General features: G+C 35.9%; 1 protein-coding gene across 3 annotated transcripts in view; it reads right to left on the reverse strand.

Moving 5' to 3' along the window:
• LOC145672024 (uncharacterized) overlaps window positions 1–17,200 on the reverse strand; it is an 84,831-nt gene that overhangs the window by 12,194 nt on the left and 55,437 nt on the right. For all 3 annotated transcript variants that reach the window (XM_081741215.1, XM_081741214.1, XM_081741216.1), the window contains exons 8-9: window positions 14,825–14,967; window positions 7,693–7,882 (exon numbers count right to left, since the gene is read on the reverse strand). In XM_081741215.1, coding sequence (XP_081597341.1) covers window positions 7,693–7,882; window positions 14,825–14,967 — 333 coding nt within the window. The remainder of the gene's footprint in view (window positions 1–7,692; window positions 7,883–14,824; window positions 14,968–17,200) is intronic.

Here is a 17,200-nt window from a genome sequence, read left to right on the forward strand (position 1 = left end):
AACCGTCTGTGTGAAGAATACTAAGAAGACGCTTGCAACTACGTCCTTATCGTTTGCAGTTGCTAAAGGTCTAAAGCCTACAGACTACGGTTTACGTGCCAATTTCACAAATGAAATATTGCTGCATAACAATGAAGAATTTTTGAATCGTGTCGTCCTCAGTGATAAATCGATATTTCACCTAATGTGAACACTCATAATGTTCGCATCTTGCGGTCAGCAAATCCTCATTAGATATTACAGTTGAAACGAGACTCCCCTAAATTGAATGTGTTTTGTGCCATATGGCGGAAAGTTTATGGGCCTTTCTCGTCTATCGACTAGATGTGCGTCGTGTGAAGAATGGATCTCACATCCAACACTTGTAGCAAAGACTGTTTGAGGTGCTCTTTTACTTGATGTATTGTTTATTATTGTACGTAAAATGTAATAAGTACTACGAAGACTTAAAACCCAAAAATTCATTTTGAAACACCCTGCATTTCTCATCAACAGTGTTGGAACTAAGATGTAAAAATGAGAGAAAATTTTCCTTATAAAGTTATTGTTTACAACAACGATATTATTATTAGTCGAGACTATAACTACTACAACAACACGAGTTAGTAGTCAAAAAAGGTAATCAAATATATACTCGGTGGCCTAGGTGGCCAAAGTGGCACACACGGGTGTGTCATTTGTTTAATCCGCTCCTGTGTGGACACTAATTAAAATATCGGGATATTATTCTTGAAAAATATGGTTGGACTATAGTTTATCATATTATTTTTTTTCTTCTGCTGTCGAATTTCCTTCTCAAATTTCACCCAGTCAAAAATTCGAGAATTTTCTAATTTCGAATTTCCTTTACTTCTTTTTTCACCTGTAGCTTCCTTCGTTGTAGAAAGACCTCCTTAAGACTTGCCAGGTAGATACCTCGGATGAATACCTAACTGTTGACATCAATTGGACGGGCCTGCGCGCAGTGTTGTCAATTAGGGAAATTAAAATTTTCCTAAATTTGGGCAAAAATAATTCGAAATATTTGTTTATAAATCCTTACCTATACGTCCGAGTGTAAGTCAACTTGAGCCAATCAAACATTTGTCCTTACTGAACAAACACAGGTACAGATCGTTACAATGGGGTAATTGGGGGGTGCACGAAAAATTCGTATTTAGGTTCTAACGTTAGACTTTTCAAGTTTTTCCCTACTTTTCTGTTTACTGTAATATATTTTCGGTAATTAGAAGCTTTGTTCCACCATAATACTTAAATATCGCCATGATACTTGTAGGATATATTAGTGGTGTTCCAATGTTTAATTTAAGATAGTTTGCGTCTGTCTGGTAGCAGTGTTGTCAGCTACAGAAAATTTTAATTCCAGATTTTAGGGGGAAATTTTGGGAAAATTATCTGTTTTGTCTCCATTATTTCCCTCTTGTTGCCTACATGACACAATTTGAAGTAATGCAGGGTGTTTTAAAATTAATATTAGAGTTTTGAAACTTTGTAGTATCTATTAGAATTAACTTACAATTATAAATATTATATCAAATGAAAGAGCAACTCAAACAGTTTTGTACGCACGCATGCACATGCATCGTTTCTTCTGTCTGCCGTTAGAACAAACGTACCAGTATCTGAAAGTCTTCTCTTTGCCCTACACAACGCACTATAGAAAGTTTTAATAGGATAATTAGGGGATGTACAGTTGAGGTTTACTGTAGACCTTGTTCTCTAATTGGAAAGATAACTGTGATATTTTTAAGGTAGAATGAGATATTTTTTACTGACATGTTTACTTTATTAGATATCGTTATAATACTTGTAGGATATATTAGAGGGATACCAAAGCTTATTTTAAGATAGTTTGTGTGTGTCTGATAGTAACGTTGCCAGCTACAGAAAATTTTAATTCCAGATTTTAGGGGGAAATTTAGGAAAAATTCAATTTTTTTTGTTTATATTATTTCCCTCTTGTTGGCTACATTCGAACAAACGTACAAGAGTCTAAAAGCCTCGTCCTTAGCGTACACAGTGCATCATAAAAAGTTTCACTAGAATAATTAGAGGAAGTACAGTTGAGGTTTACCATGTTCTGTAAATGGAAGAAAATGGTGAATTTCTGAGGTAGAATGAGATTTTTTTTTTTTTCAAATTTCATACTTACTTTGTTAGATATCGCCATGATACTTGTAGAATATATTCTTGGGTACCAAGGTTTATTTTCAAATAGTTTTCGTCTGTCTGATGGCAGTTTTTTTTTTTTTTTTTTTTTTTTTTAGCAAAAACAATTCCCAATTTTAGGTGAAAATTTCGGAAACATTCCCTTTTCCCCTCTATTATTTCCCTCTTGCTGACCACATTGAAACAAATGTACCACTACCTGAAAGCTTCCTCTTTGGCCTACAGAACGCACCATAAAAAGTTTCAATAGGATAATTAGAGAGGTTGTAGCCCCGGCATATCTGTTGATTTTTGCTTCTGAGGTGTAAAAAGTATGTATGATGACAAAATTTTTTTTCTTTCCCTCTTTGAATGGAAGCCAGCGACCTCAGAATTTCACTGTACCTTGTCAACACACGAAATAATTTTTTGGGTGACTTGAACGCATATGGCAGCAGTGGTGCTAGATACAAAAAATTTTGAAATTATGTTAGGGATTTTTTTGTAAATTTTCACCCTACATTTCCCTCAATAATTTCCCACCCGTTGGCAACACTGCAAAGCAACTTACACCAAAAAATAGCCACATCCATTTTCTAAAAAGCAAGGCCTTAACCGTATCAATCGAAAAAATAGTTTTTGAGCAATAAGTCACTAACTGAAAATGTAGGAAAACGACAAATATGACCTGGGTCCGAAAGAAAAATGAAATGAAATCTTTAAGTTTAACGTCCCACCGTTATGCCGGTTAGGCTAAAGGAGAAGGTGATAATGAGAAATGAGTGAAATGAAGAAAGTGAGAGGAAACGGGAGAACCCCGAGAAAACCCACGAGCACGGTGTTTGCCCACCACAAAGTCCACGCGGCGCGAGCTGGGATCGAACCAGGGACCCCAAGCACCGGAGGTGAACGCTGGGTCCGAAAGGAATAATCACACAATTTTGCTCGTATAGGTACAAAGAAACAAACGATTTGTAAGTTACGAGGGCTTCGACTGAAGTTCTGTTAATTATTTCAATAATCTGCAACATAAATCAATAAATAATAGTTGCCAGAAAAAAAAAACAGACATTTGAAAAAAAACATGAAAAAGAACGGTTTTTTATTGAAAAAGAAACTTCACAGAAAAAAATTTTTTACAACACTAGTCTTAAGAGCGTCACTGGACTATTGTGTGATTTACCCATATACTTAAAATAAAATACACCAATTTCAATAACACTTCTCAAGCAGCTGTGTCTTGTTTTGTTAAATGCAAGATGAATCCACTTTCTCGTTTTTTTTAAACAAAGTTTTAACACCTTCATGTAGTTCTTCTAATATCGGAATGCAGTACTTGGTGTAGTGAATTTTTTAAATATCATTTTCCACTTCAATTAAACAACGATCACTTTAATATTATAATACAACAAACCAAGAAATTGACCTTTAGTGCTCGCATGTTCTAGCCTCTCTGTAAAGCACTCATACCTCTCTTTCCGAAACTCTTTCAACCAATAACAGTATATAAACACATAGCAGCGACACGCACGAACTCGTTTGACAGGTAATAACTGCATGTTTACCAGTTTTCTTGAACAGTCTCAACCATATATTCTGCAATGTTTTTCACCAAACTAAGTCATTCACATGAAGATTGAATAATTTTATCAGAATGTTTTGTAATTTAGATGCAAAAGTTCTAAAATTAAAATAAAACTTCTTGATAAACTGTTTGTTTATACAGATTTTTTTTTTTAGAGATTTTTAAATGAAAAAAAAACTGGGGATATAACGATTCTCCTGTCAACACAATGAGTCTCTTTAGGCACTATTTCCGCATTTCTTGATGTAGTTTACACACACAGCAAAAAGGGGCGGCGCTACTTCAGTGGAAGAGCGCTCATCTCTGGTGCGTGGGGTTCTTGGTTCGATTCCAGGTCGTGTCAAGTGGTTTTATGGTAGACAAACACCGTGTGCATATGTTATCTCAGAGTTCTCCAGCTTCCTCTCACTTTTCATTCATTCTCATCAGTCGATGTATAATTATGGGAAGCAGAACTAGAAAGTTCCATTTCATCTACAAAGATTATAATTCGTAACTTGAGTGGCGGCTCTTGAGGGAAGAGGCATTGATAGAAACAGGAATTTTATCGCTGCAGACTGGGAGAAGAGGTCTCACCTAGTGATGCCAACCGGCTCGGCTCGACTCGGTTCAACTGAGCCAACAGTTCCAGCCAGCTCGGTTCGGTTCGGTTCAGGTGAGCCATCGGCTCAAGCCGGCTCAGTTGCGATGAGCCATCCACTCGGTTCGACTCGGCTCATATGAGCAATCAGCTCGAGCCGGCTCCGCTGAGATGAGCCATGAGCTCGGTTCGCCTTAACTCAAGAGGAACCATCTACTCGAGCCGGCTCAGTTGAGGTGCGCCATCGGCTCGGTACACGTGATATATGAGCTATCTTTCTGAGCTCTGTGATGAACAAGCCGTGAGCCGAACCGTTCAAACCAACTGCACCATTAGAGTCGGCACGTTTCATTCAACACATTCAAATGAATTGTTTGATCGCTAGAGGTTAGATCCGATGTTGCTTTTATGGAAGTGACTGTAAGTCCGATTTAGTGGTCTTCTTGTATCTGGTCTCTCCTTAAAGTAATCCTTCGTTCGGCGGTGAAGAGGACTGTTACGAAACAAAGTTTTTGTAAAGTCAGGTGTAAATTTCCAACTCGATAAATTTCTTGTACTTGCCTCTCCTTTCTAATGATGTCAACCGACTCGGCTCGGTTCAACAGAGCCAACAGCTCGAGCCGGCTCGATTGGAATGAGGCATTGGCTCGGTTTGGTTCGTCTCGGCTCAGGTGAGCCATCGGCTCGGGCCGGCTCAGTTGGGTGAGCTGTTGTCTAGGCTTAGTTCTCGATTTGGCTCGGTGGTGACTGAGCAGTGAGCCAAGCCGCTCGAGCCGTTGGTAACACTAGTCTCGCCTAGCGTAGTACCTTTGTATACAACTTTGGATAGGCAATGGAACATTGGGTGGGGGTTCTTTGTTTAGTTTGTGGCCAGAGAATTTTGATTTTTGCACATGTTGCTTTCCTCAAGAGGCATCACTGAATAACTTGAAGAATTATGGAGTATAAAATTACTAAAAAAATCCCTTTAAAATGACGCAATTACCAAAGTAGGTGTTATAATAACACCTTTTAACAAATAAGTACTAAATGCTTTAAATACGGTTTTTATATAAATATTCTGAAATATTTAATCAACAATTACCGTGAATATAAGTATTTCATAGGTCTAAAAAAATGAAATGAAATCTTTGAGTTTTACGTCCCACGGTTATGCCGGTTAGGCTAAAGGAGACGGTGATGATGAGTAATGAATGAAATGGTGGAATCAAGAAAGTGGGAGGAAACGGGAGAACCCCGAGGAAACCCACGCACATAATGTTTGTCCACCACAAATTTCACTTGGCGGGGGCTGGAATCTAACCCGGGACCCCACGCACCAGAGGTGAAGGCTCTACCACTGAGCCACCGCGGCCCCACTTTCATAGGTCTAGCTCGATACTATTCAAATTTTATTTTCAGAAATCTCAATAGACAATGGTAATCTAGTCCATCAATTAAAAATAACTGAAGAGCTGAATAAGTGTCACAAAGCTCCAGACAACTCCTGGTACATTGTCGGTGCAGTCGCAGTTGCTACTGATTTTCTTGACCAGGTCACTTTTCTCAAGTGTAGCCTCCGAAAGCTTTCACGATAGGTGAACGCCACCACTGCAAAAATAATCTTAATTCTCTCCAGTGACAAATACCTATTTCCGGCCCACGCTTATGCTTTTTGGGGTATAGAAGGAGAGATAAACTATGATAATGAAAATGAATAAAGGAAGTACATAACATTTATGTCCTAAGCGGAATTCGAACCTGTGATCTTCAGACTAACAACTTACTACAAGGATTATCATGTTAGTGATCCAAGCTGATTTCAATCAAATTTGGCAGGTAAAGACTACACATGAAATACACGAGTACGTTATTTTCTGCAGAAGAATGATTCTTTTTTTGGGGGGGGTCACTCAAAAACTTTAAAGTGAGGAGCCAAAAGCGCAGGGAGAGGTAGATCAAAGTGAGTGAAATTGCGTACAGATATAGTAGACGAAAAACAAGGAAATACGAGTTTCTCATTTTTCTTATCAAGAGTGTTGGGTGGGCCACAGACACTTTCGAACTTATGACTACAAAGTGTCAAAATTTCTAATGAAAGTAGAGCTCCCTCGTGGCTAAGTGGTTAGCATACGCGCCTTTGGCGTGGGAGACCCGGGTTCGGTTTCCGGCGGAAGCTCATGTGGTTCGGATTCCGTTAATCAGTAGGTCCACTTCTCATATAGCCTCGCTGCCGAAAGGGACGCTGAACTAAAATTAACTCAACAACTCAATTCTAATAAAGGTAGTTCAGAAATACCTCACATATATGAAGGATTGTAACGAAACTGCGTACAAAGACAGTACGCATAAAAAAGTGAATATCATACGTATTTTTTATTTTCTGCGGAAAATCTGTTCGTGGGGGCCTTGCCGGAGAAATGTGACAGCAAGCGTGAAAATAAAAAATAATGGAAGAGGAAATCGAATGAAATGTGTATAGAGAACGAGAAGGAAAAAAAGCAAGGACGTAGTATAGTGCAGCATATACACTTAAGCCCAGATCACTTTAATTGCATGTACTTTGTGAAAGATTTGTGTGTCATTACTCACTCTCCGAACCCTCTATGTACTGTATAACACAAAGAGTCCTAGGGTCTACAATGAAAATTAATTTAAATTTCTTGCGATCAGTTGGATTTCCCCAGTCTAGCTACGCTTATGCATAGCTCAACTAACAGTAGTTATTTGTAGTTATCAAATATCAAGAGATTTTCTTTTTTTAATTCAACCTTTTTCGCTTTGTATGCGTGTAATCATCCGAAAGTAGTGATAAAAATTCTTTTTTAAGTAAAGCATTTTCAATTTGTAATTAACTAATAAATGTAGGACATTTTATTCTTTATATGCACTGATACGGAATTATGTACTACAAAAACAAAGTAGTTGTTGTACGTAGTCGTATTGCTTTTTGTCCGAGGTTACGGTTGAACAACGTTACAACGAATTTGATCGTGTACGAACTGAATCGTTATGCATGATTCCGAAACACGTTCTTTCAATGGCATTTGCTCTGGAGATCTCTTTTTGGTAATATATATTTAAAGCCAATTCTGAAACTAGGCGTGTACTGAGAAACACCATTAAAGAAACTCTGATCACATTAAAGTTATCATTTCAATCCAAATTTTAAAGTATATTTTTGGAGGTGAATTTCTTTGGAGTTTTATTGTGAGTTTTACCCAAAAAGACCCAATGATTTTTTTTTTTTCTGCGAAAAATCCGAACAACCTGCCTTGAATACATCAATTAATTATGACCACTTTCTATACTCGTGCTCGCAACAAAATATGTGTAATTAACTTATTCCTGAGAATTCATACATAAATCTGAAACAAAAGTGCACTTTTTATCAACTCACCAATAACTCTAGCAACTTTTTCTCTATCTAGTCGTGGCTTGGCACTCCCTTTACTTCCATGTAAGCAATGAGTAGCAAGGACATCTCTGCCAAATACTGCTACCAGCAACATATTCGTATACTTTTTAAAATCCCTACATGTTAACATTTTTAAACGCATATCTGGGGGCATATCCATGTTCTGGACATCCTGTAATTCAAACGAAAATAAGGAAGTTAGATAGATTGTTAACACGAGTTCCTAAAAGAATGTGGTCTTATATTAAATGGTATCAATCCTCTCTCGGGTTCAAATCATTTAATATAAACGAACATTCTTTTGGGATACAATGTTAATTTTAATTTAGTAACATGTATCCTATAGCATCCATTAGCAAAGATTATCACCTTTAATTTCCTTCTTACTAGATACTAAAAGAAAGAAAATCTTACAGGAAAACATGTGAAATCTCAATATAAGAATATGATTAGATTAGAAATGTGTATTCCTAAACTAAGTTTGAAACACTACTGATGATATTCTATAGAAAAAAAAATTACTTCCGGTTCATATACAGGCTTATGCTGCTAAATACGATTCCGCTCTTTCTCTCTTCCACATAGGATGACATATAATTACAAAGATTCACTTATAATCGCCTGTCAAAACTAACTTCCGTAAATCTCCTAAGGAAAGCAAAAATTCTACCAAACTTAATTCACTTCAATTCTATTTCAACTATTTATATTTTGTCCGTAGTATAAAAACTTAGAAATTCTAATTCCAAGGCATGTACTCTAATTCTTAACAGTTCCTCCCAAAGGCTAAACAACTTCCAACATATATACAGGGCGACTCAGTGTGGAACCTTTCGTGTCAACTCAAAACACCAATATCAGTAATTCTACATACTTATCAATAAGCCACGTAACTTACAAACCAGGGTTGGCAAAAACCATGGTTTTTATTGAAAAAACCAAAAACCCAGGTTTTCTGGTTTAAACCCAGTTTTTTTTTTTTTTTTTTTTTTTGTTTTGTTTTGTTTTGTTTAAATAATTTGCTCTATGTATTTATATCACATCGACGGAAATAAGCTTGTTTCGTCTTGGTGTTAGTATGCAACAACCGGGTTATGCTGGAAGGGGTCACATAAGCTTAAAGCGGAATCCAAACCGCTTCTCGGCTTAGATCCAAGAGAAATTGTCCTCCATTTGAATTCAAAACCGGGACTAATTGGCCACAAATGCGATACGTTTGTCGACTCACTCACGAAGGACTCCTGATAAAAATACGTTCACTGATCTTCACATATTTGTTAATATAATCGTCAAGAGTCATTAGGACAGAAGGACAAAAAGATTAATTGCACAAGTGGAACCATTATACAGAATTACATATGGACAATTTCAGAGTACTACAGAGTACAGCAGAACTAATTTAGTCCAAGTCAGTTCACTACGACTTTTATTAGTCCAAGTTAAAGAAATATAACGACTTACTTTGCATATCAGTAAGTGAATAAATAAAGATACGAATTATTTGAGTCCACTTTGGCTCTGACCCATTTATAAATAAATATTTACCAAAGATTCTTATTTCAATAATTGCCTTTGGTGGTTTTTTTTATGATCCCTGTACCCCAAAAAGTACGGCATTTCGATGTATTTTATCAATAGTAAACATTATTAAAACGAAGGAATGTTTAGAATTTTCCTTTGGTTGCATAACAATAATAACAAACTATATTTAAAAAATCACAAAAGAAACATCCATAAGGTTACATAAAAAAAAAGTTACGAATAGTTACACTTTTACGAATATTTTTCGTTTTTTGGTTTAAACCAGCCAACCCTGTTACAAACTATTATATTTATGCACAAGAAACCTATATTCTGTATTTCTTTATATTATATCCATCATTTTAAACATCCAAGACGATAAAAAGTAATATCCTTTTGTTCTTAACAGTCTATTTCTTAGTTTAAACATAACACTTTCTGCCAACCCCTACATCTTCCCACCTTTTTTATGTTTCATACTTCCATCCATCAGATGGATTTTTTATTCTTGACAAAGTTCTCTATTGATCTCTTCATTCCTGACCTACTTATGTTGTCAGTGCTGTACCCTTCCCGCGTGTATAGTTCCACCACACAGTCATCTGTTATTATCTACTTGAGTTCCTACATGTTCCTCACATCCCTTGCTTTTCTCCCTTTTCCTCTCTTGTCTTCTTCGTATTTAGCGTTCTTCCCCCCTTCACTCGATTACATTTTTCCTTTATATTACCTATACATTTTTCCACTCGTACAATAAGAGTTCTAATTTGTTGCCTATGAACTGACTTAATTAAACCATTAATGTAAACTTGATAAATATGATTTTCGATTCTCTTGACAATTACATCTTTTTGAAATTTACTTACGTCCTGGAGAACTGCCTAGCACCCATACTTTTTGTACCACCTGAAACGGATTTGTAGAAATTTTATCCTTATTTTCCTGAGTGCTTTTAACCGTTTGTGAACATATTGAACAAGTAGGAACTACTATATATGATCAAGTACGTGGCTTAAAGCTGAAGACTTTCGTAGCTGGCGAAGATTCTCATTCTGGCTGAGAAGCATGAACTAACAGTAGTTCAACTGTGCCGACTATTGTTTGAACTTAGCTTTGTTAACACTCCTTTTGATTTGTAAGAACATTGTTCTAAAGTACTTCTTAACAGTTTGTAATTCGTGCTCCTCTATTCCGTTACTTTGCGCGTGGTAAAATGGTGTAAACGATTGGGTAATTAACCGCGTTTTATAGAAAGTGCATACCTATACTTTCTGGAAACTCTTACAGACCCAATGGAAGCACTGCTTGCTGACATAACTGGAAGCATGTTTCTCAGAAGATAGAAGACAATGACACCATCTTCATGTTACCTCAACCCCATGGACTTTGGTATCTGAGGTGTCTGCTGTGAAAATGTGGGGCCGACTGCTTTCGATTCTCACATGTTCAGCAGAATTAAAAACGTGGAACATTTGAAGAAGTGTAATGAGAATGGGAAGAATAAGGAACAATTTCTAACATTTTTGTCCAATTTTCCTTGAAAAACCTACAAACTAACTTCATCATATGTATGTTTGTAATTAATGTTGATGCTGAAGAAATACATTACTTACACTTACGTTAAGGGAGAAGAAGTTTTTCTATTTTAGCCGAATTTCACTTATTGCTCAGAAGTGTATTTGCCATTACTTGAATTTTTCTCTTAGAAATATTTGCTTTTATAGGCTACTGTAGAGTATGAACTGTAAGAGCTTTTGACCTAACCAGTTTTAAAAAGAGAAATCTCGACCTGATCCTTTGTCTCCCTCTTTTTCATTCCATGCAGAGATATCTGAATTCTAGTTTCTTTATTGAATATTGGTGGAGACACCGAGGAAGATTTAAAATATACGGGACAGTCTCTCTCTCTCTCTCTCTCTCTCTCTCTTTTTTTTTTTCTTTCTTTCTTCACACTGAACATACGGATATTTTTTGAGCAAGAGGGATATTTGATGAACGTTGGAAGGATTTTTGTCATAGAACCCGACATAACTGTTGCAAGATGCCTACAGTCAAGTGTTCTAATAATGTGGAGTTGTGTAGTTTCAAGCAGTAGCCCCATTTGTGCATTTACTTCACGGAAGGAAAGATTCTCCGATATAAGCAGAGTTTCATGTTTTTAATTAGCATATTATTATAGTAATATATAGGATGTAACAAATACGCATGGCCAAACTTCAGGAGTGGATTCCGTATAGGGGAGGGAGTAAAAAAGCTCATATGACCATATGTCCGGAAATGAATGGTTAATGGTCCGTAAATGGTTGTAGCTCCTGCATGATTTTTTTTTTTTTTTTTTTTTAAATTTATGATGATGTCTCATTTATCTATGTCATTGCATTCGCGGGTATGCTTTTGTCGCTCTTCCATTGGTAGCAGTGTTGGCATTTTACGATAAAGAAATAAACGTACAAATTTTTTTCATAATTTTTTCCATTTTTTTCCCTTTCTACAACTCAAGGTTATGGGCACAAATGTGATTTCGTTGGAATCTATGGTCCATACTCTTTCCACTGATGCACTGTGGCTCCCAGCTCATCATCGGGGAAACAGTGATGTAAAGAATGTGACTTTGTCACATTCGTCAATTTCCAATCCGGCGTCAGACGGGTAATGGTCGTAATTCCGTAATCATCCATTTCCGGACATATGGTCATTTGAACTTTTTTTATTTGTCCCCTTACACGGAATCCGCTATCGCAATTTGGTTGTGTATATTTGTTCACCCTGTATAAACTTAGGGAGGGTATTTCCCCCCATTTCTGCAGACCCAAAAACGCCTTTGCTTCTTAGATTCTATTTTAGATCATATTTTGCCACTATTTAAGGTATAAATACATGCATATTTTCCATGTCTTTCCGAGCTCGAATAATTAAAAGTTGCAGAAAGCACATAATGTACCTGTGAAGTATGCAGAGCTTACGTAGCGGTGTGCCATTTAAACAAAGTGGGAACACTTGTACTCATAGAATAAGGGTTCGTAACTCTAGAATGTCAATTTTATGGGTATATAAAAATATCTTTGTATTTAAAGAAATTACATTTTCTGTTTTTTGGACACTATAACTTGATTTCTATATACATGGTACAAATTATTGTATTGAAAAAAATATTAAATACCTATATATTAAGATTATATAATTTAAAAAGTTACAAAAGCTTAAAACCTATTTTGAGTTACGGAAATATTGTGGGAGTGTGCACTGTTTTACTATTATAAAAATGGCTTATTTCTACTTTTACATGCAGAATCTTCAAAAGCACTGTAAAACATGCTATTTTATTTTTAATGGTAAATGATGCTTTATCAAAAATACCTCTACTTTCCTCATATATCTGAAACGTCTGAACGAAAAAATTAAAATATGGCTAACTTTCTTCCACTATCAACTCTGTTGAAAAAAAAAATTGAACATTGAACCTTGAAATTTCACTCCAAAAAACAGGGTTATCGTGGACACAGACCCACGTACAAAATATTTTCTCAAATACCATCCAATCTTATTCTGTTATGAAATTATTATAAATATTTGCTGCAGCATTCTAATATTTGTATCTAAACGTTGATATATATGAAGCAAACATAGTTCAGTAAAATTGTATCTTAACTTTGAAACAAGTCCGAACACGCTGGATATTTATGGAGACCTTTATTCTGACGTCCTCACCATATCCTGTAAAATACCCTTAATTTGAGCCGTGGGTTTTCTGCTTTGAGGGATAAAGAGCGGGGATTCCTTTTTTTTTTAAACTATCTCGAAAATTGTCAATTTTTCGAGGGAAACTGTTGAGAAAAATTGTAATTTATCAAATTCTACATAAAAAAGGCATTTAGTCTTTTCTTCGTAGAATCAATCGTTCTAAGATATACACTGAATTGTATGTGCAAAGAAATAGGGCACATTACTATGATCTTATATATAGAAATGAAGAATGTTTGCTTGTTTGTCCGATACACAAATACAAGCAGTTTCCTTGGCATATTTCTAAAGTAACTGCATCAAAGAGACCATAGTCTGAAAGATCACAGACTACTTGAAGTTGTTATGTGCATTCTAAGGGGAGAGAAAGGGGACTCAAAGAAGAAAATAAGGTGTTTTGTTTGCTTGTGTTTGCCCGGCATACAAAAATCACACTATTTACTTGACATACTTTAAGAATCTTTATCGAAGAGACATAGGCTACTCAGAATTTTTTGATGTGTACCCTAAGGGAAAAGGAAGATTTAAGTCAAAAATAGAGTATGTCACGAGCTCATCACGTTCGGTTTGTAGACTCATTTTTAAAAACACATGAACATTCACATATGATCACAATCTGTACGTGTGACACTCCCTAACACCGGGTAAGTAAGAAGGACGCAATGTAAAAATAATTCAGAACAACCGATATTAGTTCGAATGCATAGTTTTCGGGATCGCTGAGATGAACAGTGTCCCTCACGATGGCGTTTAAGTCAATCTGTATGGAGGATGAGAAAGGGTGAAAAATAAAATGTCCAAAATGACATAGTTTTCAGTTTTTAAGCTGACTGCTGAGAGTCCGCCATTTAAGCCAAATTCAGCAAAGACCGTGCATGTCCCATTGCTCATCGTTATTTATTCTACCCAATTCTAAACTCATTTCAAATATTGAGCATAAACATTATTCGTCCCGTGCGAAGACGATACTTCTGTTTGTATAGGCTACATATGATTTTCAAGTTCATAAAAATTATATTAGGAATATTTTAATGCTAAAAAAATAGCTAAAACATCAACAGAAAAATTAAATGTTACAAATTATAATACTTATAGTATTGGAACTCTAATGTGAATTTACCCCATTACTCTACACCCGCGATGATGTGAAAACAGTATATAATAATAATAATAATAATAATAATCAGAAGAAGAAGAAGAACGACAAAAGCCATACTACAATTTTACTGCAGCTTTTTCTCAGAAACGATTGAATCTACGAAGAAAGGTCTAAGAATCTTTTATGTACAATTTTATAAACTACACTTTTTCTCAAAACAAATTTCCTCGACAACAGAATTTCGAAATAATTGCTAAAACTAGAATTACCACCTTATGACCCCCTCCCAAAATAATAATAAAAAATTAAGGGCACTTTTCTGGGTATCCTGACATTAAAAATTAGTCTCCACAAAAATCCAGCTTGCGCGGAAATTTTTAGTTTTTTTAAAAAAAAAAAAAAAAATATGCGCCGCTAGGAAGGTCCCAACTGAAGAAACCTTAATGAAACTAGTTTACCCTGATTACAGCGCCATCTATCACGAATTGAGAAAAATGTTTCGAAAAATTTTTTCTCATAGAATCTGAATCTGCAATTAAAAAAAAAAAAAAGTCCCCATTTGAGTTTTCAAAGTTACCCACATCCCAATCCCAGGGGAGAGCTACTGTTGTCAAAGGTAACACACAAACCCACGTTCGCCTTTATATACTCTATATAGATCTTATGGAAACTGAATATTCTAAATTTACACATTTTACTATAAACTTTACATATTATTCAGTTTTCAAAATCAAATCAAAAAATTGTACTTACTTCCTGCTGTAATCCTAGTGAAGTATCAGGTTCTTCGTTATACGATCCTGAAATAGAGGCCTCAATGTGTGGAAGATAACCCATGTGTTTTGCTATCTGTGTGGTATCTGTATATGGCAACGCATTTCGTAGATCGTCGTAAGCTGAAAAATAACATTTCACACTTAATTTTTTACAACCACAAATATATATATGCATCATTAGAGCTGTTAATCGCCAATGAAGTAAATCGCCCTTTTGATATCCTTATAAAAAGAAACAATAATTATTTATTTAAACATTGTTATTGAAATTTTGTACACAATGTTATTTTATTCAATTTGAGAAGCGCTTTCCCAAAGAGCGTAAGTTATTCTGATTCTGAATTCTTACAATCGAGAAATTCTTAATACCCATTGAGGCTGGAGTAGTGGCTAGCGCGCACGCCTTCGGTGCACGGGATCTTGGATTTGATTCCCGGTGAGACAGCATTTTAACACATTACGGTGGATCAGATGCCACCTTAAAATGCAGATTCATGTCGCATATGCCCTTGGTACTAGAAAGGAACGCAACTTCAATAAAAAACTTTTTAAGAAAGAAAAAAGTTTAACGATTATGCACTGATGCTAATGGAGATGATGATGATGATATGCATGGTAACAGTGGAATAAACTAAGCAAGAGGAAATGGAAGGACCCCGAGAATACCCACGTACACGGTATTTGTCCACCACCAAGTTCGCTTGGCGAGGACCAGGAACCTCATGCACCAGAGATAAACGCTCTACCACTAAGCCATCGCGGTTCCTAAATAATTGTTGAATACAAAAACATGCCATGATTTGAAGTTTTTATAAAATCACAACTTACTGAAATATGTTGAAATACAAGGTGTCAGTGAACATCTTGTTTATTTGTAGAATCCTTATATCACTAGAGAACAATGAAATCAACTTCACGATGCACTCAACCGACAGCAACACAGCTGGTGTATGTGAAATTTTTTTGGATTCAACTAAAGATGTGTTGTGCAACATGCAGGGTTCCCACTCTCCCCCCCCAAAAAAAATCCAGAACGTTTCCAGGATAAATCAATTTTCCAGGACTTCGACACAGGAAGGTATAACAGGATTGCAACTGTAGGTTCAAAATTCCCAACAGTGAAATGAAAACAGTAACTTATGCAGTGAATATTAATGCAAGTACAGAATTAATACACAATAATTAAATATACAAAGGGAAAAGGAAAGTTTTTTTTTTTTTTTTTTGTGACTTCTGGTGGGTTGGTTATAGCCACCCGATCCAGACACATCCAGCATGTATATTTTCATTCTTTCTACATGACATTTTAATTGTGCACCGAACAAATTTACAAAACAACAAATTTTCAATTTTTCGTACATGGCATCTTCATTGTGTGACAGTGTAACAGATATAATTAGGAGAAAAAAAAGCATTATATTACAAGTTTTTCAACTGGGTATGGAGTTGTGTGATTTCCTGATCTACAGACATAGACATCTATAGACAAATAGCATTCATATGAAATTTTACTGAAGAGTATGTACTGTTGCGAAAATAGACTGATTATGGAGAATTGACACTGGTACAAAGCACAGTTTCTGGAAGATAGTGCTAGTGAAGACAGCATCCAAGAATGGGTTGACAGATTACTGGATGAAAGAAGTTCTCCTAGCCAACCAACCACCCATACATGCAGGATCATGACAAATTATTATTCAGCACAAAAACAGGAATAGCAACAAAAGTAGCAATTATAATTATGAAAAATCTGACATTCAGTATTTCTGTAAATTTCGAGAACGTTTCCAGGATGTTTCCACGACAAAATCAATTCAAGGACATTTCCAGGTTTTTTAGGATTTCCAAGACGAGTGGGAACCCTAAGCATGCTTTCAAACACAAATTTAATATAAACCCACTTGCAAACAAGTCAATTTTGAATAGGTATAACAATTTCGTTTAGGACGGATGCATCTGTGACCAGAGAAAGGGACATTTAGGCCGACCACCAGTCTTAAATCAAGGTGTTGATCGCGTCAAACTGTTCATACTTTGGACTGCTATTAATTAGTATACTTGTATCTCTTTAATTTACTGCGTAAGAGCTGCATAGAAATTCTTTTTCTTTTTCTCTTGTAAGCGAAAAAGATTTTTATATCTAGAAAGCCAGTTTTAAAGCAAGCCAAATGAATTTTAAAGTACTTGCATTTGGGTGGGTTGGATTTTTGGTAATGACAACAACGGTATATCTTGAGAAGTAGACTACTTACAAGATTCGAAGTTTTACAGGCCCTCAATGTAATCACCAGCATTGTGAATCACGCGTTCCCAGCGATGTGCAAGCCGCTGGATGCCGTTGGCAGTGTCTAAT

The sequence above is a fragment of the Thermobia domestica genome, chromosome 15, assembly GCF_964235325.1.
Source record: "Thermobia domestica chromosome 15, izTheDome1.hap1.1, whole genome shotgun sequence".
Lineage (NCBI taxonomy): Eukaryota > Metazoa > Arthropoda > Insecta > Zygentoma > Lepismatidae > Thermobia > Thermobia domestica.